Genomic DNA, 24,984 nt, shown 5'->3' on the forward strand with positions numbered 1-24,984 from the left:
GTAAATAAACAGAATATTTTAAAGAAGGAGTAGAGATAAATCTCCCTGGTAGGGTGATTACCTAGCGTGCTTGATGCTCAAGTTGCAATTCTGAGTTCCAAAGAAACAGCAGGCAGCATGTCAAAGTGTCAGGGTCTAGCTTTGAATAAAACAACCAAAAAGATAGTCACAAGAAAATGAGGATTTGAAAACTGACTGGATATTTGATAATGGCTTCAAGTTCAAACGTTATTAGTTTGAGACAAGATCTTGCTGCATGCGCAGGGTTTGCTGTCTTCCTGTTTCAACCTCCCCAGTGCTGAATTACAGGTGCCACCACAGTCAGCCTAACTTTTGGGGAAATTGAGATTTTTTTTTTAGTTTGGTAGTTGTAAATATGGTGACTTAAACAGGAAACTTAAGGTATGGTCACAAAATTTATGGATCATATTAAGATATGAGCCATTTGGCTTAAAGTAGTCTAGTGAGGGCTCTGGAGAATGGGTAACATGTAGATAGAACAAGATGGAATCATTGGCTAATGAATGTGTAGACTAGGTTATAGATATTCAGGCATCATTCTATTTATAGGCTATACCTTTGAAAAATGCTTAAAAATCTTCATCATAAAAATAGAAGTGCCAAGAAAATGGATTAGTTGGTAAAATGCTTTGCAGTACAAGCAAGAGGGCTTCAGTTGATGTCCCAAGCACCAACATAAAAAAAAAAAAAAAAAAGGTGGGTGTGGTGGAATACTCTTGCAGTCCTAGAATTGGGGAGACAGAGACAGGAGAACCCCCGAGTCTCAATAGCCAGCCAGTTGATCCTATTAATGAGCTCATCCCAGCAAGAGACTTTGTCACAAAAGACAAGGCAGATTTGCCTAAGGAGGAATGAAAATCCCCAAGGTTGTCTCTAGCTTTCACATACATGCACTTGCACCCACATGAACATGCACAACACACATGGTTTTTTTTTTAAAAAGAGAAGAGAACGTTAAAAATAGTCTTCAGCTGCTAGTTCTCTCTGAGAATCGTCTCTGAAGTGAACAGATGGTTTATTACTATGATACTTCATCTGGTTTTGTTCCCTCAAGGACCCCTGAGATTCTCTCAGATTTTGCTATGGACCCTTCAGATTCCTCTGTTGCTTCATTTTGGTGTTTGAGCCATAATCACAAAGTAGATTTAGTCGCACACCCAGCATATTAATTTAGGATTAAATTTTCCCAGTAGGAGGCACTGTCCTCAAAGCCAGCTTCCAGAGCTTCCTTCCCTGCCTGTCCTCTCTGCTGCTTCCCACACAGCTATCCTGGAGATGACTGCACCTTAGTGGGTTTCTAAAAGCAAAATAACTTCTAGAATAATCTCCCACATTTTGGCTGCTAAAGTCTGGATCAGCATGTTCTCCAAACTTTAGGTGCCTCTCTTGTTCATAATTTTTGTCTGTTTTTGTTTTAAAGATCAATTTATTTTATTTATATGTGTACACTGTAGCTATCTTCAGACACATCAGAAGAGAGCGTCAGATCCCATTACAGATGGTTGTGAGCCGCCATGTGGTTGCTGGGATTTGAACTCAGGACCTCTGGAAGAACAGTCAGTGCTCTGCTCTTAACCACTGAGCCATCTCTCCAGCCCCGTGGGGGGGGGGGTCTCATTTCCTAATCCCTTTACCTGGTTATTCTTCAACTTTAACTTGTGTCTGTAACTTCAGTGCATATTATGAACAGATGCTATTATAATTTGTTGGGCATGGTGAAAAAAATTTTGAGGGCCCTCTTTGAGAAAAACAATCCCAAATTATGATTATAAAATTAAGCAGGAAGATGAACATTTGCTTAAAAGAAATATGTAAATTAAAACCAAGGTAAACAACCCAAACGGCACAAAATTCAGGAAAAAATGAACCTCAGGTGACCACTGATCTATATCCTCAACCCACCAAACTCATTCATAATTATTTATTATTCTTATAGTAACTTTCCCCAGAATTTTAAACTGCATAGATTTTGTTTTTCCCATAACTAGTTTTGCAATATTTTCTACATTAAGTAGATTTAGGTGTAAAGGTATTCCAGTTGTTTCTCTAAAACTGCATTCCCCTAGAGTTTTAAAATTATTTTTAATGATTTCTTGGGAAATAGCTCCCTTTGAGATAGTATGCATATAGATTTCTGTTCTGTTACACCTTTACACATGTGTGAGCAGTTTTATTAAGCTATAGGGCAGCCTCAGTGGTTGAGCTCTTGCCCAGTGGGTTAGTATTACTGGAGATCTTGAGTTTTTATTGTAACTTTTATTCATCGAGATTGCGAAAGGATTTGTAATTGGATAGCAACTAAACACTCTATTGTTTTGACCATCTATAAAGTGGTATTAGGAAAATGGTGTCACTAATACTTGAAAATGCTATGCCTTTGCATCATTTAGGCATCTCTACCTCTATGCCTCACAAAGCATCTCACAGTGATGTCCCAAACAGAATAACACCACTGCCTTAGATCCATCATTCTGGGTGTGGATGAAGGGTAAAACTCACTCTGACATTCAGAAATATACATGGGATTTTTCGATCCTGGTGACTGACATGCCACTTTTAATTCTTCCCTAATCACTCTCTAAAACATTTATAGAGTTCTCCTTGCTCAATACTGTAGAGCCTTCAAATGAATACGGTAACTTCTGGTTGTAGAACAATGATGTAGACATACCTCTAAAACTTACCTGGTGACAGTGACAGGTGGTGTGTGTCTGGGAAGCATGAGTTTTGTTAATGGTACATTTTTATTACATGCTCACAAGAATGGTAAAAGTAAATAAGATTTTTTTGTTTGTATCATGATTTCACTGCATATTTACAGTATTTGGAGAAAATGGTTTCTCTGAACACTGTGTTTGTGAATTTCACAAACATCAATAACCTAAAGTCAGTTTGTTTCTATCACTGTATATTACTTAACTTTTTAATTATTTTGTAGTAGACATATAGCTGATTCCAATTGCTTTCTTTTAATTACATAACGTGCTATTATGAACATTTTACGTGCTTATTTATTTTATGTGTGTGTCATGGGTGTATTTATATGTACTGCATGTGTGCAGGACGCAGCAAAGATAAGAAGAGGGTGTTTGAAACCTTGGAAGTGGAATTGTGGTAGGTTGGGAGTCTCTTCCAGTAGCCTTTACACACATGGCATTTTTCATTATCCATCCATGCAGGCAAAACACCCATACATAAACTTAAATCTTTTAAAAAAAGGAAAATTTAAGATTTGTATCTCACAGTAAATAGAAACTTGAAAAATCTTTATTGAGCTTAATGAATTGAAACTTAAAACTAATGGAGTATAATGCTAGTAAGTACTTTTTTCTCTTTGACCAGAATGATATGTATATTTAACCTACAAATCCATTTTTTTTTCTTCAAATTTTTAGACTTTAGCTGTTTGGGAACTGCCAAAATGCTCCGAGATGATGATGTTATTCTGTGAAAATATGTTTTATATTCTAGGAACACTGAAGGGAAAAGATGATGTCATAAGGGATTTGCATCTCTAAAAGGTTAAAATTGTTAAGTATAAAGTTTACTACTGGACTGGAGAGTTGACTCAGTGGTTAAGAGCACTGGCTTCCAGAGGTCCTGAGTACAAACCCCAGCAACCATATGGTGGCTCACAACCATCTGTAATGAGATCTGATGTCCTCTTCTGGTGTGTCTGAAGATAGCTGCGGTGTACTTATATATAATACATAAATAAATCTTTTTTAAAAGTTTACTACTGGGGAAGGGATCTAGCAAAATAAAATTTCTGTATTAGATGGCTCTACTTTATCTTGAGGGACAGAATAATTGGATAATTTGCCAATGTCACACAATTTGCAGAGAACAGATGAACATTGTCATGATCCAAGTGTGAAGTCTCTTGAACCATTCTAAATGTACTTCTTCTTAGCAAGAGACTTTTAAAAAGTTATCTTGTTTCAGCACTAGGGTGGCTGGAAACAGAAGCACAGTTTGGGATCAGCCTGGGTTACTCATTGAGTCATCCTCCAACACCAAAACGAGGAAATATAAGCAGCAGCAGCAGGAGGGAGAGCAACAAAAGCCAGTGATGTCTGTGAAGTCCCTGCACTTTGTACTGAAACAGGATTTCGAGCTATTGGCCAGTCTGTGCTTCAGAGAAAGATCCTGTCGGAAACCAACTAACTGTACTTTTTTATTTTTCAGAACTACAACACGATGCAAGTCAAATACAATAAAATCATTGCAAAAGGCCAAGCCTGGTGGTGCACCCCTTTAATAATAATCCAGGCACTTCCAGCAGAGGCAGGTGTATGTCCGAGTTTGAGGACAGCCTGCCTGGTCTACAGAGCGAGTTCCTGGATAGCAAGGACTATACACGGAAACCCTGTCTCAAAAAAAAAAAAAAAAGAAAGAAAGAAAGAAAGAAAAGTCAAGCACTACATAAAGAATGGAAGGCTCGAACACACCGTCCAGAAATACGTTAAAAACAATAATCTCCACAAATACACTTCCTGTCATCCCCCAACATTCGGCTCAGCTATTTAACAATTTCTCAGGCGAGAGGGAGGGACTCCGGGGATTGTGGGAGGCTGCCGTAACGGCGCGTGCGCAGACAGTAGCGTCGGGCAAGTGCGCCTGCGGCCACGCCCACCTGCACGCAAGGACTGCTGGGAAAGCCCCCATCTTTGAGCGCGTTTGGCTGGCCCGCCGGCACTCGGAAGTAGAGAGGCGCTTCTGTCGTTGTTCTCGAAGCTGTGGTGACTGTGGATTCAGAATTTTTGAGGTGAGCTTCTTGGAGACTGAGGAGAAGGTACAAAAGCTGTGCTCTGCGCAGGCTTCACCTTCCTCTCCGCGCCGCGTGGGCCGCGCGGCCCGTTCCGGTGTGCTGGACTGCGGCCCGAGGGGTCGCGGGCCTCGACGAGGCCACGAAGCGGGCCCCGGCCAAAAATGCGGGCGCCCCGGGGTTTCCACGTGGCGGGGATCCCGGCGGGCCGGTGTGGGAGGATGCGGCTTTCGCGGGGCCTTGGGGCAGAGGCTGGCATCACGGCGTCCTTTCGGTTTGTTACTTGCACCCTTTCCTGGCTGGTTAAAGGCGGATGTTTCGGACCTATTAAGTCTCTAGGATGGTGGCTGCAGGTTAAACGCTACAGGGCTCTGTGGGGACTAACATGAGGCCAAAGAAGCGTCGCTGTTTTTCTTTAAACTGCCATTGCCATTCTCTCTTCAGTGTGAAACAGTTCTTAAATTGGGTAGGCCGCAGAAGTCTTGCAGGGGCTAAATAGGTCGTTATTGACCTAGGTGTCTGTAGTAATGGGAAATAAGAGCGTTGATAGTGGTAGACAAACCAGTGCCTGGAACAGTAAATTCTGAAATGGGATGTATACTAAGTAGATTTCCCATTACAAGACCGGTGGATCTCTAGCAGTCTCCAGCATTTTGAGCAATGTATCTTAAGAAGTGTACCAACAGTATCTCATCACTATAGTCAACTGTTGCAGATATTATTGATGAGTTCCTACACTTTGGTACAATATGGCTGGGTGGTTAAGTAAAGCGCTGAAAGCTAGTAAGAAGATCCAGTTTGTGATTTCTAGCAAACCAATATCACAGTCCCTCTTTATTCTGGGATTGCTGTCAGGCAGTGAAACACGAAACTGGCTGTAGAGTTAACCAATGTATTAGGCACATCCTTCGTTTTTGGCAGCAATAACTTTTGGTAAGTCAGCTGTGACTAATTTGAAAAGAAACGCAAATACGTGGCGTTGAGAGCTATAGGTCTATACTGCAGACCACAATACTGATATTTTTAAAGCTAGAAATGATTGAGGAGAGGTTAAGTGGACTTTTCCCCACTCTGAGAGACCTTGCTTTACCAACTACTTGAAAAGTTTAGTTTCAAAGTAAGCATGCGATTTTCTGAAAGGAGTATCAGGTTGTTGATCTTGAGTTTTCCATTCATAAGCCAAGGTGTTGAGATGTATGAGAATTCATAGGAAAACAGCCTATAAGGTTAGGAATTCTTGGAATTAAAGAAAAGTGGTATAATTTTTACTCATTTTCTTGTCTTGACTATTACATAAAAATAATAACCTCTTCTTACCAGTGTGAGAAACTTTACAGATAGCCACAATGGCTGAAAATGGAGATAATGAAAAAATGGCTGCTTTGGAGGCCAAAATCTGTCATCAAATTGAGGTATGATTCTTGTGTTGTTAAATTGTACAACTTAAGTTTCTTAAAAGAAAATGGAGGGCCTTTAAGATGAAAACAGAACATCTAATGTTAATAGGTGGGCTTTTTTCAACTGGCTTAGCTTTGGTTCTTAGAGTTATTATGAATGTATTCATATTATTAGGGCAAACATAGAAGATATTATGCATTTTAAAAGTACTGTTAGCATTTCAAGTTTAGGTTTAGATGGAATGTTGTCAGTAACAAAATGGGTTGTATGGAAAATTGCCCATAAATTGTTTTTATGCTATTTATGAAGTAATCTTTGTTTAGTGCTGTGTGCTTGTGTTCTTTTTTTTTTTTTTTTTTTTTTTTTTTTTTTTTTTTTTTTTTTTTTTTCTTTCATCTCTTAGCTGTTTTTTGGTTTTGTTTAACTTGTACTCCTTTGGCATTTAAATTGTCCTGCTTTTATCTTTCTTTTCTCATATTTTTCCCTTATGAGTCCTGGAGATCAAACTCAAGGCATGCTAGGCAGTCACTCAATCATTGTGTTAGCATAAGTATTTATCTTCATGTACATTGCTGTTTTGTCTGCATGTATGTCTGTGTGAGGTGTTGGATCCCCATGGAACCAGTTACAAACAGTTGTGAATTTCTATGTGGATGCCAAGAATTGAACTTGGGTCCTCTGGAAGAGCAGCTAGTTCTTATAACCATTGAGCCATCTCCAGCCCCTTTTTGTTTGGTTTGTTGGGGAGAAAAAATTGTTTTAATAATTTCAGAAATAGTGATAAGATTATTTGTTCTTTAATGCTTGGAACAGTAGCAAAGCTGTTAGAGAAAAGATTAATGCTCCTTCCACAACCTACAGCCTCAGATTTCTCCCTCTTGAAATATTCAAGGTTAAAAGCCTTTTGCGCTCGGTGTTCAAAATACGTTTTTTTAGTGTACTTTATGTGTCTGGATGTTATGCCTACATGTATGTCTGTGTACGTGTACATGCCTGGTGCCCTCCGAAGCCAGAAATGTGTATTGGATCCTCTAGGACTAGAGTTTCAGATGGTTATAAGGCCCCACAAAGGTGCTGGGAATTGAATCTGGTTCTTCTAGAAGAGCATTTGATATTCTTCACCTCTGAGTCATCTCTCCAGCTCCAAAAAGATTTTTTTAAAAAGGAGACTATTTTTCTTTTAAAAAAAAAAGTATAAAATTCACAATAAAAATAACTAGAGACAAAGATTTCCTAAACTTTCCCAACCAGAATGGTATATAAACTCACATTTTTATTTTTTCTTCTCCTACCAAACATTTGATAATGTTTTTAGGGAGTAAAGTTTTGTGCTACCAATAATATATCATTAATAATCCATCTTCCCTAAGTATAGAGTTGTTTTAACTATGAGTTCTATGATTGATATTCTTTATAATAAAAATGTTAGTAAACAGGCCTACTGCTTGCTTACTCTCCTCTCCCTTGCTCCTTCTTTCTTCTTTTCTCTCTTTTTCTTTTGGTAGGATCTTAGGCATCCAGGGCTGTCCTGGGGAAAATTCACAACCTCCTAGAGATCAGCTTGCTTCTGCTCCTCATGCCAGGATTAAAGAACATGAGCCATCACACTCACCTTAAAGAGAAATTGTGTGTGTCTGTCTGCATATGAATATGTGGCCCACAGAGGCCAGAGGTGTCAAATCCCCTGGAACTGTAGTTACAGTCTCTTGTGAGTCAACTGACAAGGGTGCTAGGAACCTAACTCTCAGGTCCTCTGGAAGAGCTGCAAGCATTCATTCTTAAGCATTGAGCCACTTTCTAGCTCTCCTACTAGTTTCTTTAAGCTGGAATTCCTAGGAGGAGCTACATTGATTGGCTCAAACTAGTGCTGAGATTGAAGACATTTTAGATTTTGATTAGTAATGATATTACACATTTTTGTGGCTGGGTATGGTGTTATATGTTTTTAATCTCGGCTTGAAAGGTAGAGGCCAATGAATCTCTTAACTTTGAGAACTTTGGAGAAATTCTGCCTCAGATTCCTAAATGCAGAAATCTCAGGCATGAACTTTTACACCTGACTTTACTCTTAGTTTATAAAAATTATATAAATTTATAAAAATTTATATAAATGAACGTTTGTCTTTTTCTTTATGTTGCTTTTGACATTCCAAGTAGTCATTCTTGAGTCTGCTACTTTTTTCTTTTAGTCTGAGGACTGGGCCCAAGTCCTCAATTTGTTTATTTTTTCTACATTGATTAGAAAAGAAGCTTTTAAATATATTAGATTCTTAATTATATTTGTGAGACTCTCTATTCTGGTAATTAACTTGTTCACTAATATTTTAGTTCTCTTGATTTGTGTTATATGTACTTTAGTATGGTCTATTAAGAGAAAATATTTAGGTCTTTTAAGTTCTGACATATTTTTAAAGTGTTAATAGTCATTTTCAAAAAAATTCTGGGGCTGGAAGGATGGCTCAGTGGCTAAGAGCACTGACTGCTCTTCCAGATGTCCTGAGTTCAATTCCCAGCAACCACATTCATGGTAGCTCACAACCATCTGTAATGAGATCTGATGCCTTTTTCTGATGTGTCTGAAGACAGCTACATTGTACTCATATAAAATATATAAGATAAATACTCATATGTCATGGTTGAACTCAGTGTTATACAATGTTCTTAACTTCTGAAATACATTATAATTATCCACAGTATTATTTTGGAGACTTCAATTTGCCACGGGACAAGTTTTTAAAAGAACAGATCAAATTGGATGAAGGCTGGGTACCTTTGGAAACAATGATAAAATTCAACAGGTAAGTCTTTATGTTTGGTTTGTTTCTATTTCTGATCAAACCCAGGAACTTGTACATGTGTTATCATTGACCTACCCTAGTTTTGGGGCCAATATAATAAAAAAATCTAAAAGTTATCAAAGTTTTCTGTTACTGTTGAGAGCTACTACTAAATCTGCTTTTTACAGTGTTTTTATGTATGTACTTTTCAGGCTAAACCGGCTGACAACAGACTTTAATGTAATTGTGCAAGCGCTGAGCAAATCTAATGCAAAACTCATGGAAGTGAGTGCAGACAAAACTAAAATTAGAAGATCACCAAGCAGACCACTCCCTGAAGTGACGGATGAGTATAAGAATGACGTGAAAAACAGATCTGTTTATATTGTAAGTGGGTCCACAGTGGATTTCATACTACTTTTATTGAGAAAGAAAATACATGATTGAAATGCTCAGGAATCACATTTGGCCAATTGCTGTATGTTTTTTGCCATTGTACTTCTAAGTTTTTTATCATTGTTAATATCACATTGTTCACATAGTAAACTCTAATAGCTGAATTCTGTAGTAATTTTCATTAGCATAGTAATTTCTAAATGCATAATGGAAAGCTTTCAAAACAAGGAAGTAGATTAAATAGTGTGAAGTACTATTGTGAAACCTCAAAGTTCTTAACATGTAAATAATGATTTGTCTCTGCTCCAGCTGAATTATTTTGGAGCAAATCTCAGGTGAATCACCTTATTGCACTAGAGAATAAGGTTGTTAAACAATTAGGGGAGAGAGATACTTAGCGCTGGTTTCATTCTGAGACAAAATGAATCAGTTTATTCTGGGGAGAGTTGTTTACCCAAGAGTCATTATTTGTACTTTTACTTTTTACAGAAAGGCTTCCCAACTGATGCCACCCTTGATGATATAAAAGAGTGGCTAGATGATAAAGGCCAAATACTGAATATTCAGATGAGAAGAACATTGCACAAAACATTTAAGGTATGATTATTTGATGTAGACTTTCTGGTTGTGAAATATCACTTTAAGGAAAATCTTTATCTGTCTTTTTATAGGGGTCAATATTTGCTGTGTTTGATAGTATTCAGTCTGCAAAGAAGTTTGTGGATACCCCTGACCAGAAGTACAAGGACACTAACCTGCTAATACTCTTTAAGTAAGTCTTTTCATTCATGTTTCTCAGGCCAAAAAATTACAATGGAGTAAGATAAACAACAGCACCCCCCATATAGTTAGTATTATTTTCAGAAATAGTGTTTGCTCAGTGGTAAGTATAATAGCCTTGAGAACATGCTAATGAATTTTACAACCCTTTCTAGCTTATTTTTATTGCTTTGAAGTATGTATGTGTATGATGGAGGTCAGTGACTAAACTCAGGTCATCAGTCTTGTGCAGCAAATGTTTCTACCTGCTTGTGTGGGTCATTAGGATCAAACTTGGGTTGTCAGGCTTAACAGCAGGTCATTTACATGATGAGCTATCTCTAGCCCTGTTAATAACACCTTTTCATTATTAGTGACTAGTGAGAAAATTGTTTTAGTATTTATTTTACATCTAAAACTTAGATAATCAAGCAAAATAGAGGTAATCAGAATGCTGAAATGTTTGGTTATTTTTCAGTTTGTATAAACATGTTTTTAACATAAATGTAGTATAAAGATTTTGAGGCTTGGGCCACATTCTTGTATGTTGAAATAAAAAGTGAGGCTAGCTGGAAAGATGCAGAAGTTAGGAGTACTGCCTATTTTTCTAGAGGGTCCAGATTCAATTTCTAGCACCCATATAATAACTTTCAGTTGTCTATAACCCTAGTCTTTAGGGGATATCACATCCTCTTTAGGTCTCAGGTACCAGTCATGCGAGTGGTACACAGATATGCACGCAAGGCAGAACGCCCTTATATGTAAAAAAATTTAGTGAGGACATTCCAGGCTGTGGTGGTACACAGCTTTAATTCCAGCACTCAAGAGGCAGAGGCAGGTAGATCTGAGTTTAAATCTACAGTAGTTCTAGAGAACAGCTAAGACTTCCCAGAAATGTTGTCTTGGAAACCAAAGAGAAAATATTTTTCAGTCTTTGTGAGCTTAGCCTGTGTTTTGTGTTCTTCAGGGAAGATTACTTTGCAAAAAAAAATGAAGAAAGAAAGCAGAGCAAAGTGGAAGCTAAATTAAAAGCTAAACAGTAAGTCTGTTGATTCTTTGTGACATACTTAAGATTTTCTTAATGTTTGACAAGTTTAACTAGTCATTCTGGGACAAGTTGAGGATGAGCTTTGAAATGAGTGGTAATGGGTCTGTTTTTATTGGTAATTGAAATGTTGGCCTCAGATATCTTGAGAAGCTGCAGGCCATTTTGCTAGTGTTGAATGATCCAAAAAAAAAAAAGAAAAAAAAAAAAGCCCAAAATTAAGGACTTGCTTTGATGATTAAAAGGGTTAGTGATAATATATAAGGTTATATGGTATAAACACATTATAATCACAACACATTTATTTTTAGAGAACATGAAGGAAGACACAAGCCAGGAAGTACTGAAACAGTAAGTATTAGTAACTAAAACATGAGATAATTTAAGTTAGAATTTTTTTTTGAAGTAACTGTGTGTGTGTTGCAGTTGCATGACACTGCAGTTGTGTATAGGTCAGAGGTCACCATGTGTAGTGTATCCCAGGGCTTACACTCAGGTTGTCAGCCTTGGCAACAAGCACCTTTACCATTACATTCTGATCAATCTTGCTGGCCTCCTAGATTTTATTTATATAGAGATAAGGTCTCACTGTGTTAATCTAGCTAGCCTAGAATTGGCTGTGTAGACCAGTTAGGCCTCAAACTTGGAGAAATACAAAAGTCATATACCATCTTGTCCAGTGTGTATGCTGTTACTCGTGGTGCTCATACTAACTATACATACCACTTATGCTTCTAGCACTGTGTGAGGACTTCTTAGAGAATGTGTGATTGACTCTAGAAGTGTGTTGCATTAGTGTTACACAAATACTATTATCTGGGGTTATTATTTATTAGCAGACACTAATATTAGATTATTATATTATTAATATAATAATAGTTATACTAAACCATCACCTTAAAAACAAAATACAAAAGTAAAGCCCTTGTAAACCATGACAGCCAAGAATACACAGTTTAACTGCATTAAACTAAAAAAACACTGATGTCTTTTTCCTACGTAGATATAGAATGCTTTGAGGCATTTTGGTGAGGTTGCACCTAGACGTTTTTGATGACCTTGTATGTTTTTATAGAGAGCTCTAGAAGGAAAGACGGGATGCTTACTGAAGTTTTCAGGTGACTTGGATGACCAGACCTGTAGAGAAGATTTACACTTCCTTTTCTCAAATCATGGTGAAATAAAGTGGATTGACTTTGTCAGAGGAGCAAAAGAGGTTTGGAAACATTCATGTTCTTACTATCAGTTACTTTAAAAGTCTGTAGAATGTTCTCTTTTAGAAGAAAAAATTATTAGGAAGTAGTTATTTTTCTTAAACTATTTAGTAAGAAAGTAGTTTATAAGGCTATTTTATGTTGATCAAAATAGTTCCTAATTAGTCATTTACTTTTGTTTTTGGTCCTTTTATTGGCTATGATATCTTGCCCCCCCCCCCCCCCAAATATCCAAAGGGTAATATGCTGACATTGAAACAAGGTTTTAGGAGAAACAGGTCATGCAAAGGCATGAGTCTTAGTCCTACTAGTGAAACAAAAACAAACAAAAATCTGCTTTTAAAAAAAAAAATAGTAGTATAAATAACTTTGTATTGGTGACCAAAGTTTACTTTTAAAGCTTTTCTTCCTAATATTCAGTAAAATGCATTGAAAATAGAAATAACAGATACAGTAGGTGTGTGTGAAGGGTAATAAAAAAACTGTCAGACTACAAACTAAAGAGCTAAGCATTCATTTTCCTCTTAATGTGTAGGGAATAATTCTCTTCAAAGAAAAGGCGAAGGAAGCACTTGAGAAAGCCAGAAATGCCAATAACGGTAACCTACTGTTAAGGAACAAAAAGGTGACTTGGAAAGTACTAGAAGGACATGCAGAAAAAGAAGCAATGAAAAAAATCACAGATGATCAGCAAGAATCCCTAAACAAATGGAAGTCAAAAGGAGGCCATGGTAATTCTCAATTTTTTTTCATGAATAATTGTTTTTTTTAACCTTGTCTTTGTTTTCAGCAAACAGGTTGATTAAAGTTCTGAGTCATGTTTTTACAGCAGCCGGCAGATTTAAAGGAAGTCATGTTTTTACAGCAGCCCGCAGATTTAAAGGGAAGGGAAATAGACCTCCCTATGCTGGGGCACCCAAAGGAAGAGGACAGTTTCAGGGAAGGAGGAGATTCGATGATGATCATCGTCGTGGTAAGTCTTTCTAATTTCTTTGGGAGAGAAATCTGTATTTAGTAAGATAGTATTTCTCTGTGTAAGTGACATTCTTAAATCAGTGCCCTCTCCTTTGTTTGTGTTGTCTCACAGTGAGAGGCTGGTTGAGAGATAACTTAAGAGATCAAAGGAAAGAATACTCAAGGAAAGTCTTTTTGACGGAAAGATTTTTTTAGAGGAAGCTGTTACTAATACTTGTGCTCATTATTAATAAAACAGTGCTTACACCGAATTTAACAAAATTATTTGTTGTAATAGGACCAATGAAAAGAGGAAGAGATGGAAGAGACAGAGAAGAACCCGCATCAAAGCATAAGAAAAGAGAGAATGGTGCTAGAGACAAGTAGTTTATTTAGTAAGCAGTGTTTTTATTCCTTAGTTAGATTTTAAGCTGCTTTTTGTCTTCAGAAGCTTTTAAAAAGAAAAGCGAATTAGGTCCACTTCAATGTCCACCTGTATAAAAGGAAAAATTTTTTGTTTTACTTGTCTTCTTTTTGTTGTTATCCAAATGAAAGTTTTTTAAAATGTATAGTTCTGTTTGTGTTTGGATGATTAAAATATGAAAAGGAAGATTCTTCCTCTTAATTGCCTTTGTAATATGAGAATGTATTAGTACAGACTTGTAAAATATATACTGTATAAAAATAGCCAATAGTCCTTTCTTTTGTTTCTCTTTTCACAAAATCTTCAACTAGAATATTGAAGTGTGAGCCCTTTCCACAGTTAGTCTGTCTCTCAAGCTGGCTTTCTGTTCACCCTTGTATCTTGGTAAGAGTGGAAATGACCATTACAAAGCTTTTGAGTATTGAATGTGTACAGGCCACAATTGGAAAACTTACTGATTTCTTCTTATGAAAGTTGTATAATGCTGGTAGGTCATATCGAAGCTCTGTAAAACAAGCCAAACAGTCACATTTAAGATATTAAATGCTGGTATGCATAACATTTTATATTTCTTACTTTGGATATATCCTCAAATATTCATTTGTCTAATTGGACATGGTGTTTCTGATGTTTTGGTAATTTATATTAAAATTTGAGGTTAAGTGGTTTAGAAGGACTAACAAGGAAAAAATAAGTTCTCTGAAAATAATAGGATGTATCTATAGCTGATTATAATACCCATGTTTATTTTAAAATTTAATGGTAGTTCTCCACTATCAAAATGAAAGCCCATTTTTTTCCACATTCCTTCCTAATTTATAACAAATTTTCTATACTTCTCTCCACTGTCTTTCATACCTTCCAACATAATTCTAACCTCCTAGAGGACAACTTTCTCATTATAATGTGTGATCAGGTTGAACTGCAGACTACTTCAGTAGGTCTGAATGGAGCCTATAATTCTTTAAAGCTCATGGTCTGATGACTACTTATGGAATGCCAAATGTCTTTATTAGCATATTATTTAGACTGTTAGTATGCTATTGGCTGTGTATTGATTTCTGTTACAGAAGTTATGAAAGGGCTGACAACACTTAATACAATAGGAAGACAGACAGGTCTTTATGAACAAATGGTTTAACACTACAGGACCAATTCATAGCAAACTTAACTATGTAAAAATTAAAATGGCAGTGTGTGGTCCCTTGAATCCCAGGATTTGGGAAACAAAGGCAGGCAGGATCTCTTGAGTTCAAGGCTTGGTATATACTGAATTCAAGAATAACCAGAGCTACACAGACAGACTATACTTCAAAACAAACAAAAATGCCAATCACTGCACAATTTTCCTCATCTCTAATGGAGGAGACTGATCCCAAGGCATTATGCTTACTAAACATACTACTACATCCCCAGTCTTAATTGTACTGTTATTTCAGGCTTCTCAGAATTACTGGATGATCTCTACCTTCTAATATTTTTCCAGTTGTAATGCTGGCAAATTTAATTTAGTAAAAGGGTGGAAAGAGCATTTCTATAGTTACAGTGTGGTGGTTTTATGTTTTTGTCTCATCAAAAAAGGAAAAGGTTGATGTTTATATCAGGTATTTTCAGACAGTGAATTTCACACTAGTCCTACCACATTTTCACTCACTGAGGATAGTATTCTGTAGCCTGGGATGACCCAGGTATTGCTACTTTTTTTGTTATTTTTAATGTATGATTATTCTGTCGGCATATATACACTTACTGCCAAGAGAGGTCAACAGATGGTTATAAGCTACCTACTACAATGTGGTATTAAACTCAGGACCTCTGGAAGAGCAGCCAGTGATCTTAACTCCTAAACTAGCTCATTAGCCTTGCCTTTACATTTTTTAAAGAAAATGCAGGGGAAGAGAGTAGCACATACTGATAACAGTTTGAGGCTAGCCTGGTCTACAAAGTTGGTTCTAAGACAGCCAAGGCTAGTACACCGAGAAACCCTGTCTCTCACCCCCCTGCCCCACCTACCAAATAAAAAATAAAATACATAAATCGGGATAGATGCAGGCAAACCTTGGTAAATGTTTATCCCATGTTTACTGCATTTTAAACCAACTACCAAGCCTGATAAACTGTTTTTATCAGTAATTTACAAATGTAGGCTGGCCTATTGGCCTTTTAAGTAATTAGGGTTGAGATTTAGCTTACCTGCAATAATTTCTATCTTGACTTTCCATTCAGCAGCTTTCTTTTGAATATGCTAAAGACAAATGATATTTTTATATGAGCTGATGTTTAGATGATTTTTAAACCAACAAAATTAGATAACAAAACAATTTAAGTATATGCACACTTTTAAAAGCCAGAAACAAAGTGACTTCAGTGTTTATCATCAGAACTGAATTATGTAATTAAAAACTGAAAAATTCATCAAAATTGCAAAATACAGAAGGTAACTTTATTTCAGTAGTAAATAATAGTTATTCTGGGAGTATTTGACAGATATGTCAACAAAAAATTCAGTGGCAGGATGGTAGAGAAGCAGGTCCACTACTTAACATCTAACTACCTCATTTTCCTTATCTCTTGAACATTTTTTTTCTTTTGAACATTCTTAACATTGTTCCTACGTAGCACCAAATATACTAAATTATGTTAGCATAGTACTAATGCTGAGAGACATTGAAATGTTACTACATGCATATTGGCCATATTGGGAGTCATTTTTAATTCTAATCAAACTGATAAAATAATTTCCCCAATATTTTAGGCTCAAATATTATAACTTTTTGCTTATTGGTGTCCCTTTTTGTTACATACACACAGACTGGAGAGATGGCTCAGTGATTAAAAGTGCTTCCAGACATCCAGAGTTCAATTCCCACCAACCACATGGTGGCTTAACAACCATCTCTTCTGGAATTTAGTGCCCCTTTCTGGTGTGTCTGAAGATAGCGACAGTGTGCTTCTCAAATTTAAAAAAATCACAAAAAGGACTGGAGAGATGGCTCAGTGGTTAAGAGCACTGACTGCTCTTCCAGAGGTCCTGAGTTCAATTCCCAGCAACTACATGGTGGCTCAAAACCATCTGTAATGGGATCTGGTGCCCTCTTGTGGTGTCAGAAGGCCGCTACAGTGTACTTATATAAATAAAATATTTTTAAAAATCAACAAAAAGAATTTCTGTAGGATATAGACTTATAATTTATGGAATTTTAGGAATCTACAGATTTGTGAGAAATAGGTTGTGGAATTCATTGAGTGCTAAGGCTGGTGAGATTCTCTAATAGCATATGGTTTGTAATGGTAGTGATGTGAATGAATGGCTGGGTAAGTGGGATAAACAAAAGAGCAGACTCCGGCTTTACCTATTCTACTGTTAAATCTATGGACAAAGACGCAAATTTTCCCATGCTGGGTGAGGTAAAAAAAAATTAAATACTAAGTCACCATCTGCCAGCAAGTTTTTTAAAACTTGTTTTTATCAAACAGTTACATTAACTTGTCTGTACTATGAGTAGCAAGTCAAGTACTACATCACAATGGCCTGTAGTTCCAGAACCTGAGGTAAGCCAGGGACAGTACATGTTCTAAGTAAGGTAATACTTTGCAACATGTCTATCTGTAACATAGAGCAAAGGATTGTCAATATTTGAGGAAAACTCCAGTGTATAAAATACTCACCAGGTCAATCACATAAGTTTTCTAGTGGAAATAATTTTGCACTAAGTGAAAAACTTACTGAAATCTGACAAAATGATGCTGAGAATTTTGCCCCTCCGTAGGGGATGTAATTGGCAATATCAATCAGCAAAGATGGAAGTAAACAATAAATTGTAAGTATATTATTGCTGTCTTCAGACACACCAGAAAAGGGCATCAAATCTCATTACAGATGGTTGTGAGCCACCGTGTGGTTGCTGGGAATTGAACTCAGGACCTCTGGAAGAGTAGTCAGTGCTCTTAACCGCTGAGCCATCTCTCCTGCTCAATTGTATTTATTTCTACGATTTGTCTTTGGGTAAATGTGTGCCTGGTGCCCTCAGGCCAGAAGAGGGCACTGCATCTCCTGGAACTGGAGTGAGTGACAGAGGACAGCTGTGAGCCATCATGTGGAGTACTAGGAATTAAAACTAGGTCCTCTGCAAGAGCAGCTAGTGTTACCATTGAGGCATCTCTCTAGCCCCTTTACTATCTTTAATTCCTCTGTGTGTGCACACATGTGTACATATGGATGTATAATGTTGAGTGTAGGTTTGTTGGGAAACCAGAGGTATCCTATTCCCTGGAGCTGGAGTACCCACTGTTGTTAGCTGAATGCAAATGTAGCAAGTACTCAACAACTGAATCACTTCTTCAGCCCAATGATCTGATACACTCTAGGTAAGAGAATCTCAGTGAGGGATTAGATTGCCTGTGGGTGGTTTTGTAAATGTTTTACGTGAATGTGTGGTTGTGCAGTCAGTATTCTTGGTGCCCTAGGTCAGAAGGAGGCATCAAATTCCCTGGAACTGGCGTTATGGATGGTTGAGAGCTACCATATGGTTGCTGGGAATTGAATCTGGGTCCTCTGCAAAAGCAGCAAGTGCTCTTAACCTCTTAGCCATCTCTCCAGTTCCTGGGGAAAATTGTTTTGTTTATGTTAATTGAGAAGACAAAGCCCATTTTGGGCATCACCATTCCCTGGGTTTCCATCCTGAACTGGGTAAATGTAAAGAAGTTGAACACAGACAGGAGCATGCATGTTCTCCAGCTTTTGACTAATTGCTGGAAGGTTCCTGCCTTGACTTTCCTGCTATGATTTACTGTAAATATAGACTAGTAAGCTAAAACAAATCATTTCTCCAGACCCCCAAGTTAGTTTTTGTCAGGATATTTTTATCACAGCAAAAGAAACAATAAAGGGATTGAATTCAGGTCAACAGGCTTGAGGCAAGCACCTTTATTGGCTGAGTCATTTTGTTGACCTACTTGACAGTTTTTGAGACAGGCTATCATGTATCCCAGAATGCCTTTGGATTCCTTATGAAGCAGAGGACCCTGAGTTTCTGATACTCCTGCCTTTACTTCCTGAGCACTGAGATTAACCACCACACCTGGTTTATGATATGACTGGGCTTTGTGAAGTAGTCTGGTGTATATACGACTTTGGCCTTGAACATCCTTTGTAACTCATATATTAAATGTACCATCCTCCTGCATTTACCTCCCAAGTGCCAGGATTGCAGATGCTATAGTAACATTAAGATACTAACTCGTCAGTGTCCTGAAATACATCTTGTACATGGTACTGTATGAGCTTCAAAGAGTAATAGAATATAACTTATTCTTTTTATATTTGTGTGGGTTCTAGAGATCTGATTCAGGTAGTCTTGCTTGCCATCAACCCAGTCCCTTGCCCACTGAACCATCTCACCAGCCTAGAATAGGTAGTTTCTGAACTCAGACCTATTTTGCTCTAAGCTTTCTTTCTTTCTTTTTTTATTTTTTGGATGAGTGAGATGGGTCAGTGGGTAAATGTCACTTGCTGCCCAGCCTGATGGTGGATCTGAGTTTGGTCCTTGAAATCTTCATGGTGAAGAGAACTGATTCCTGAAGGTTGACCTCTGACCTCCACATGTATGTGCACACATATACATGAAAATCATGCATATACATTAACATCAGTAAATAAAATAATAAAAATAACTTTTTTTCTCAGACAGGGTTTCTCTGTAGCCATGGCTGTCCACGAACTCATTCCATAGACCAGGCTGGTCTCAAACTCATCCGCTTGCCTCTGCCTCCTGAGTGCTGGGATTAAAGGTGTGGGCCACCTAAAATAATATTATTAGCTTACTTCTCTAGTTGAGGACTTGTGTAAAGAATACACTGCTGTTCTTGCCATTCCCAAAGCAGTCTTCAGAAAAGCCATATCTGTCCCTGTGAAGAGTAAAAAAGAAGATACATATTTATATATTTCTTAGCAAAGAAGATTAAATGAATAGGATTAAGTAGTTTTCCAAATTCCCAAGTTTCTACTTCAGATTATTTCTTCAAAAAGAGTACAGATAAGCCAGGAACAAAGGTGATGGCATGGGGGAGGCACAGTCAAGACAGTCTTGAGTTCCAGGCCACCCTAGTCTATGAAATGAGCTAATCGTTAGCCAGGGCTATACAGAGAAACCCTGTCCAAAAAAAGAACAAAAATACAGGTACACAATTAAATAATCTGATAAAATGATGGCTGGAGCTGGGGCACTTTTTGCTCTTCCAGAAGACTTTGAGTTTAGTTCCAGCACTCACATGGTAGTTCCATTAATTCCAGATCCTAACTTCCTCATAAACACACACAAAAGTTATAAATGTAGGTTAAGCTCATAGATAAATAATTATAAAAGGTTGAAAAAACACCATAGGCTGCAAAGAAGACTCAATGCTTAAATGCACTGGCTGCTCTTCTAAAGAACCTAAGCTTGATTCTTAGCAACCACATTGTGGCTCATAACTAATTGTAGTTCCAGGGCATTTAGTGTCCTTGCCTCTGGGTACTGCATATATGTGATGCACAGACATGTAGGAAGAACACCTATACACAAAATTAAAATAAATCTTAAGCTGAGTGTGGTAACACATCTCTAATATCAGCACTCAGAAGGTGGAGGCAGGAGGATCTGAGTTTGAAGCTAGGCAGGTCTGCACAGTTCGAGGAGAGCCAGAACTACATGGTGAGACCTGTCTCAAACAAACAAATCTTTAAGAAAAAAATCTTATGAAACCAAATTAGACTGATTAAAAAATAGGGCTAATTTTAATATTCTAAGTGACTTAAAAGAATAGAGAATACAAAGTAGTCAAAATAATCTTTGTGGTGTGGGGGTAGGCTGTAAACTGTATGCTGTTTTCCTTTTATTCCTACCTTGCCCATTACACATATGAAAATAATCACAGTAAATCCCTGTGGGCATATTTTGAAACCCTAAGGCATTAATAACAAGTTTCAGAAGCTGAAAGTATCTGGCTTAGTGGTAGAGAGCATGTGCTCGGCATGTGTGAGATCCCCATTTTAGCCCCTGGGGATCCCTCAGTGAAAAAACAAAAGGAAAAAAATCCAGGTTCTAAAAGAATAACATGCTTTAAAAGTTTCATAAGCACAGCGACTAATCCAATCATCCCAATTAATCAGAAATGACTATATTAGCACAAATCTGTAAGATACAAATTAAGTTAAATACTCCAATCAAATGTCACATGTGAATTATAGTAAGCATAAAGATTTAATGAACAGTAGCAATAAAAATGACAACCCAGATCACCGTTCTATAAATATACTAATATACTAATATAGTATACTTTTATTACTAACCTTTATTATTTTTGGTCCCAAAGGGAGGATTCATAATTACTGTATCAAATAACTTGGACATTCTGTTAGATAATGAGTACACATCACACTGAATCATATCAACATTTGTTAACTCAAACTCTTCCACGTTCTTATTAAATATCTCCAGTGCATCTTCATCTATGTCAAATCCAACACACAACCTATAAATATAACAAAGACATCTTACAGTTTCTAGTAAAAAACAATAGTAATTTTACCATGCATTTTCAACCCAATTAACAAAGAAAGGTTGAATGATATTTTTAATTGCATGACTTTCTAGCCTGGCAGGTATAAGGGGATAATTGCTATTACCAAAATCTTGATTTCTTTCTTATAAGTAAAATTTTCAGTCTTCTGCCTATTCAAAGTGTACTCAGTACCAAATTATTGTCCCTCTCACCATACCCACAGTCATGAACAGTGCAGATGACCCTCTACACACTGACTGAAGCCACACCATATCCAAAGAGTAAAAAATGATCACTTACCCTGCTCCTAACATTGCAGCTCCGATGCTAAGTACTCCACAACCACATCCTAGATCTGCAACTGCTTTATTTTCAATGTCATCATATGTATTATGGATTGTATAAAGCATGCATGCTAAAACCAAATAATACAACATTAGGGCATACATTAGGAAGCTTACTATTAATATCTTATGCAGAGGGCCCTAAAATAATGTGTCTTCCCCTGACATGTAGCTCCATATTTGTTTTCCAGTTTATTTTTTAAAGATACAATGCAATAATTTGGTATTTAGGAAGAGGCACCACAAAGGAAGATTAAAAAACAAAACAAAACCGTGGTTCCCAAATAATATAGGGCCATGTCCAATTTCTGTTGATAATGCCAAGACTAACAAAACTGTTCAAAACAAGTGCTCTTCGACAGTGCAGAGATGCAGTGCTTCCTTTGATGTGGAGATATTTTTATGAGAGATTAAATTTTATGAACGATTAAACAAGTCTGTCGTTCTAAGGCAGAATATAAGTTTAGTAACTGTCACATCTACAAAACTTTTGAAATTTTACTGATCTGGGGCTAGCAGCATGGCTCTCAAGAAGGAAAAGTGCTCAATACCAAACCTAACAACCCAAGTTCAATCTCCAAGACCCATAATGGAAATAAAATAACCAATTCCACAAGTTTCCCTCAGACCTCTGATTGAGGTCTGAGACTTGTGCAATAAATAATAAACAACTGGGCACAGAACAACAAAATAACAAAAGGACACAGAATTTATTTGCAAATGTTTATCATCATCATACAGGTATCACAAACATACATCCATAAGTGAGATTTCGAGATTATACTTTTCAATTTATTTTCTGTGTATTAGTATTTTTATGTTTTGCCTGATGGATGTATACCATGTGTCTAATGCCCACAGAAGCCAGAAGAGTGTATTAGATTATCTCCAGGGACTAGAGTCACAGACACCTAGCTGTGAGCTGCCGTATAGATCCTGGTGAGTGACCTCAGGTGTTCTGGAATAGCAGCTGCTGCTCCTAATTGCTGAGCAATCTCCCCACCCAAACTTAGACGTACTGTGAAGAGATACACATATCCATAATCTACAACAGAGACTTGATAACAGAACAAATGATCAGGGCAGAAATAGCTGAGGTCACAGAGTTCTCAAAAACAAGACTCTCACATACACATTTTCTTAAACATGGAATAATTTCAGCGGGGCTGGAGAGATGGCTCAGTGGTTAAGAACACCAACTGCTCTTCCAGAGGTCCTGAGTTCAATTCCCAGCAACCACATGTAATGGGATCTGGTGTGTCTGAAGACAGCTACAGTGTGCATAAAATAATATATAAAATAAATAAATCTTAAAAAAAAACAGCAAGTTTTCCTTGTGCATATCTGAACTCAAAAATGACTGCTAGCCATCACTAATATCTGAGGATTGAGAACATTTATTTATAACAAACAAAAATCCTATAGGGCTAAAGTGTTAGTTTGTTGGGTAGGAGCACTTTCTGCTCTTGCAGAGGACCTGGATGTGATTTCTAGCACCCATATGTCGGTTCACAAACACCTGTAACTCCAGTATCAGGGGACCCAATGCCCTTTTATGAAGTCCACAGGCACCAAGCACATATGTGGTACACACATATATTCATGCAGGAAAAACACTGGTACACATAAAATAATAACTATTTTTAAGCCAACTCTGGAATAGTTAATTACTGGTGCAGTTACTTTGAAACTCATATCATGTGCACATTACAAACTAGGTATGAAAGAACTGATTATTTTGTTTGTTTATTTATTTTGAGACAGTGTCCAATTATATAACCCTAGCTGGCCTGTCTACATGGTCCAGGCTGGTCTTGAATCCACAATGATCTACCTGCCTCTGCCTCCCAAGTGCAGGTATTAAGGGCATGTTACAGCACACCTGGCCTCTAATTTTTATCTTTTAAAAAGGTTTCACTGGAAACCATGGACTTTGGTAGGTAGCTGGCCCAGTCTGTACTGTACTTACCCAGAAAACATTAGAACCTGAGTTCAGATCCCCAGCTATGTAAAAGGTGTGGTGGTTCATCATTAAAAACCCAGTACTATGACCACAGGACAGAAGGATCTCTGAGACTTGCTGGTCAGCCAGTTTAGGTGAATGGGTAAGCTCTAAATACAGTAAGACCCTGGCTCAAAAAAAAAAAAAAAAAAAAACGTATGGAAAGGAACTGAGGAAAACACTAGATGTTCATCTCTACCCTCCACACATGAAGACACACACGAACCTACCTACACACGCTAAATACATTAAGAGACTAGCTTTAATCTGAACCCAATTTATTGCAAATCTGGCTGGTGATATGACACTATTTTAGAATTAAAACCCATGTAATCTCCATGAGTTTTATTGGCAGCTTAGACACAGCTATTTTGGAATTGAAAAAGATTCCCCCTTGCAGGCACTCCTAACCAAAGGAATTTTACTAAGTCTTCCCTGATACTCTGGTAACAAGGGTTACATATGAATGGATTCTGCTGTAGTCTCTCCTACATTCTCAGTATTAATCTCAGGCATCAAACAGGAGGCAATTTGTAAAGAAACGCTTCAATTGTACACAAGCATGTTAACTCTGCTTCCTAGTATTTGTCTCTAGGGCAGAAAGGCACAACACGGGAATCCTTGTCCTTGATTTTGCTATGAAATTTATCTGTATTAAGCAACTATTTAGTGAACTCTTAAATGGTATCAAGACTGACTCTCTCTCTTAAGACACTGAAAAGTCAGGTGTGAACAAGATTAACAAATTCCTTGCTCCTGAGAATTCAGTGTGGTCAGAGTAACAATAAAAAGCTGTCCGACAATGCTAATTGGCACTGAGAAAAACAATAAGATAGCTTGGTCGTGTTGGGAGTGTCTACGTTGCAATGACTAAAACCTACTTCCCTAAAGGTGTGAAATTTCTCTGGAACTCCCTTATATCCAAATCATTACTTATTTTCACCACGAACTGGACAAAAACAACCCCAGAGAGGGCACGATGAACCAGCCGCCCTACCTGCAATGTGCGGCCTGGTGGGATACTGTTCTAGAAGTAACTTGGGCTTTTCGAATCCATCCACTTCTTGCAGGCGACTCTCTAGTTCCTTAAGCTTTACCTTCTTCATCGTTTTCTCTTAAAAGTTTGGGGTCCAGGGGCTTAACAACACAGGACCTGCAGGGAAGTCTACCTAACCCGAAACTCCCCAGCGCTGCAGGCGGGGGTGGGATAGACGATCAGGAACAGAGTATTAAGGACTCAGCGAGCGAATCCCATTGGCCTCGCGGGGATTGCCGCTCGTGGAACCTAGGAGCTCCAGGAAAGCACTCGGAAGCAGCTAAGCGGGTCCTCGCGGCCTCTC

The 24,984-nt window shown here is 37.6% G+C and overlaps 2 protein-coding genes across 3 annotated transcripts; one reads left to right on the top strand and one right to left on the bottom strand.

Annotated features, from left to right (window-relative positions):
• The first annotated feature begins 4,657 nt into the window (after positions 1-4,657).
• SSB (small RNA binding exonuclease protection factor La) lies at positions 4,658-13,768 on the top strand. Of its 2 annotated transcripts, none has more exons than XM_080927219.1 (12): positions 4,658-4,789; positions 6,110-6,201; positions 8,882-8,985; positions 9,177-9,351; positions 9,850-9,957; positions 10,032-10,132; positions 11,087-11,158; positions 11,476-11,515; positions 12,240-12,380; positions 12,914-13,109; positions 13,208-13,351; positions 13,631-13,768. In XM_080927219.1, exons 2-12 carry the CDS (start codon positions 6,136-6,138, stop codon positions 13,717-13,719), a joined length of 1,236 nt encoding a protein of 411 aa, XP_080783345.1. In that variant the 5' UTR covers positions 4,658-4,789; positions 6,110-6,135; the 3' UTR covers positions 13,720-13,768. The 2 variants fall into 2 exon arrangements, with proteins under 2 accessions (XP_080783345.1, XP_080783346.1); XM_080927220.1 differs by having other exon boundaries at positions 13,244-13,351.
• METTL5 (methyltransferase 5, N6-adenosine) lies at positions 13,705-24,984 on the bottom strand. Its single transcript, XM_080927221.1, has 7 exons — positions 24,642-24,984; positions 21,599-21,713; positions 21,087-21,268; positions 19,581-19,663; positions 15,950-16,001; positions 14,212-14,261; positions 13,705-13,825 (listed from the first exon to the last, which is right to left on the bottom strand). Exons 1-7 carry the CDS (start codon positions 24,748-24,750, stop codon positions 13,787-13,789), a joined length of 630 nt encoding a protein of 209 aa, XP_080783347.1. The 5' UTR covers positions 24,751-24,984; the 3' UTR covers positions 13,705-13,786.

Source organism: Micromys minutus (genome assembly GCF_963924665.1).
Source record: "Micromys minutus genome assembly, chromosome: 13".
Taxonomy (NCBI): domain Eukaryota; kingdom Metazoa; phylum Chordata; class Mammalia; order Rodentia; family Muridae; genus Micromys; species Micromys minutus.

What these genes read in the sequence shown, in the direction of transcription:
- SSB (XM_080927219.1), top strand. Translation starts at nt 6,136, where the DNA reads ATGGCTGAAAATGGAGATAATGAAAAAATGGCTGCTTTGGAGGCCAAA. An exon ending in AACCTGCTAATACTCTTTAA is followed by an intron (nt 10,133 to 11,086) that starts GTAAGTCTTTTC and finishes TGTGTTCTTCAG; the next exon opens with GGAAGATTACTTTGCAAAAA. An exon ending in GAAGTCAAAAGGAGGCCATG is followed by an intron (nt 13,110 to 13,207) that starts GTAATTCTCAAT and finishes ATGTTTTTACAG; the next exon opens with CAGCCGGCAGATTTAAAGGA.
- METTL5 (XM_080927221.1), bottom strand. Translation starts at nt 24,750, where the DNA reads ATGAAGAAGGTAAAGCTTAAGGAACTAGAGAGTCGCCTGCAAGAAGTG. An exon ending in ACAAGTCCTCAACTAGAGAA is followed by an intron (nt 16,002 to 19,580) that starts GTAAGCTAATAA and finishes ATTTGTCTTTAG; the next exon opens with CATATTCAAAAGAAAGCTGC. An exon ending in CAAGATAGAAATTATTGCAG is followed by an intron (nt 14,262 to 15,949) that starts GTAAGCTAAATC and finishes CTTGTTTTACAG; the next exon opens with AGCTTCGATATGACCTACCA.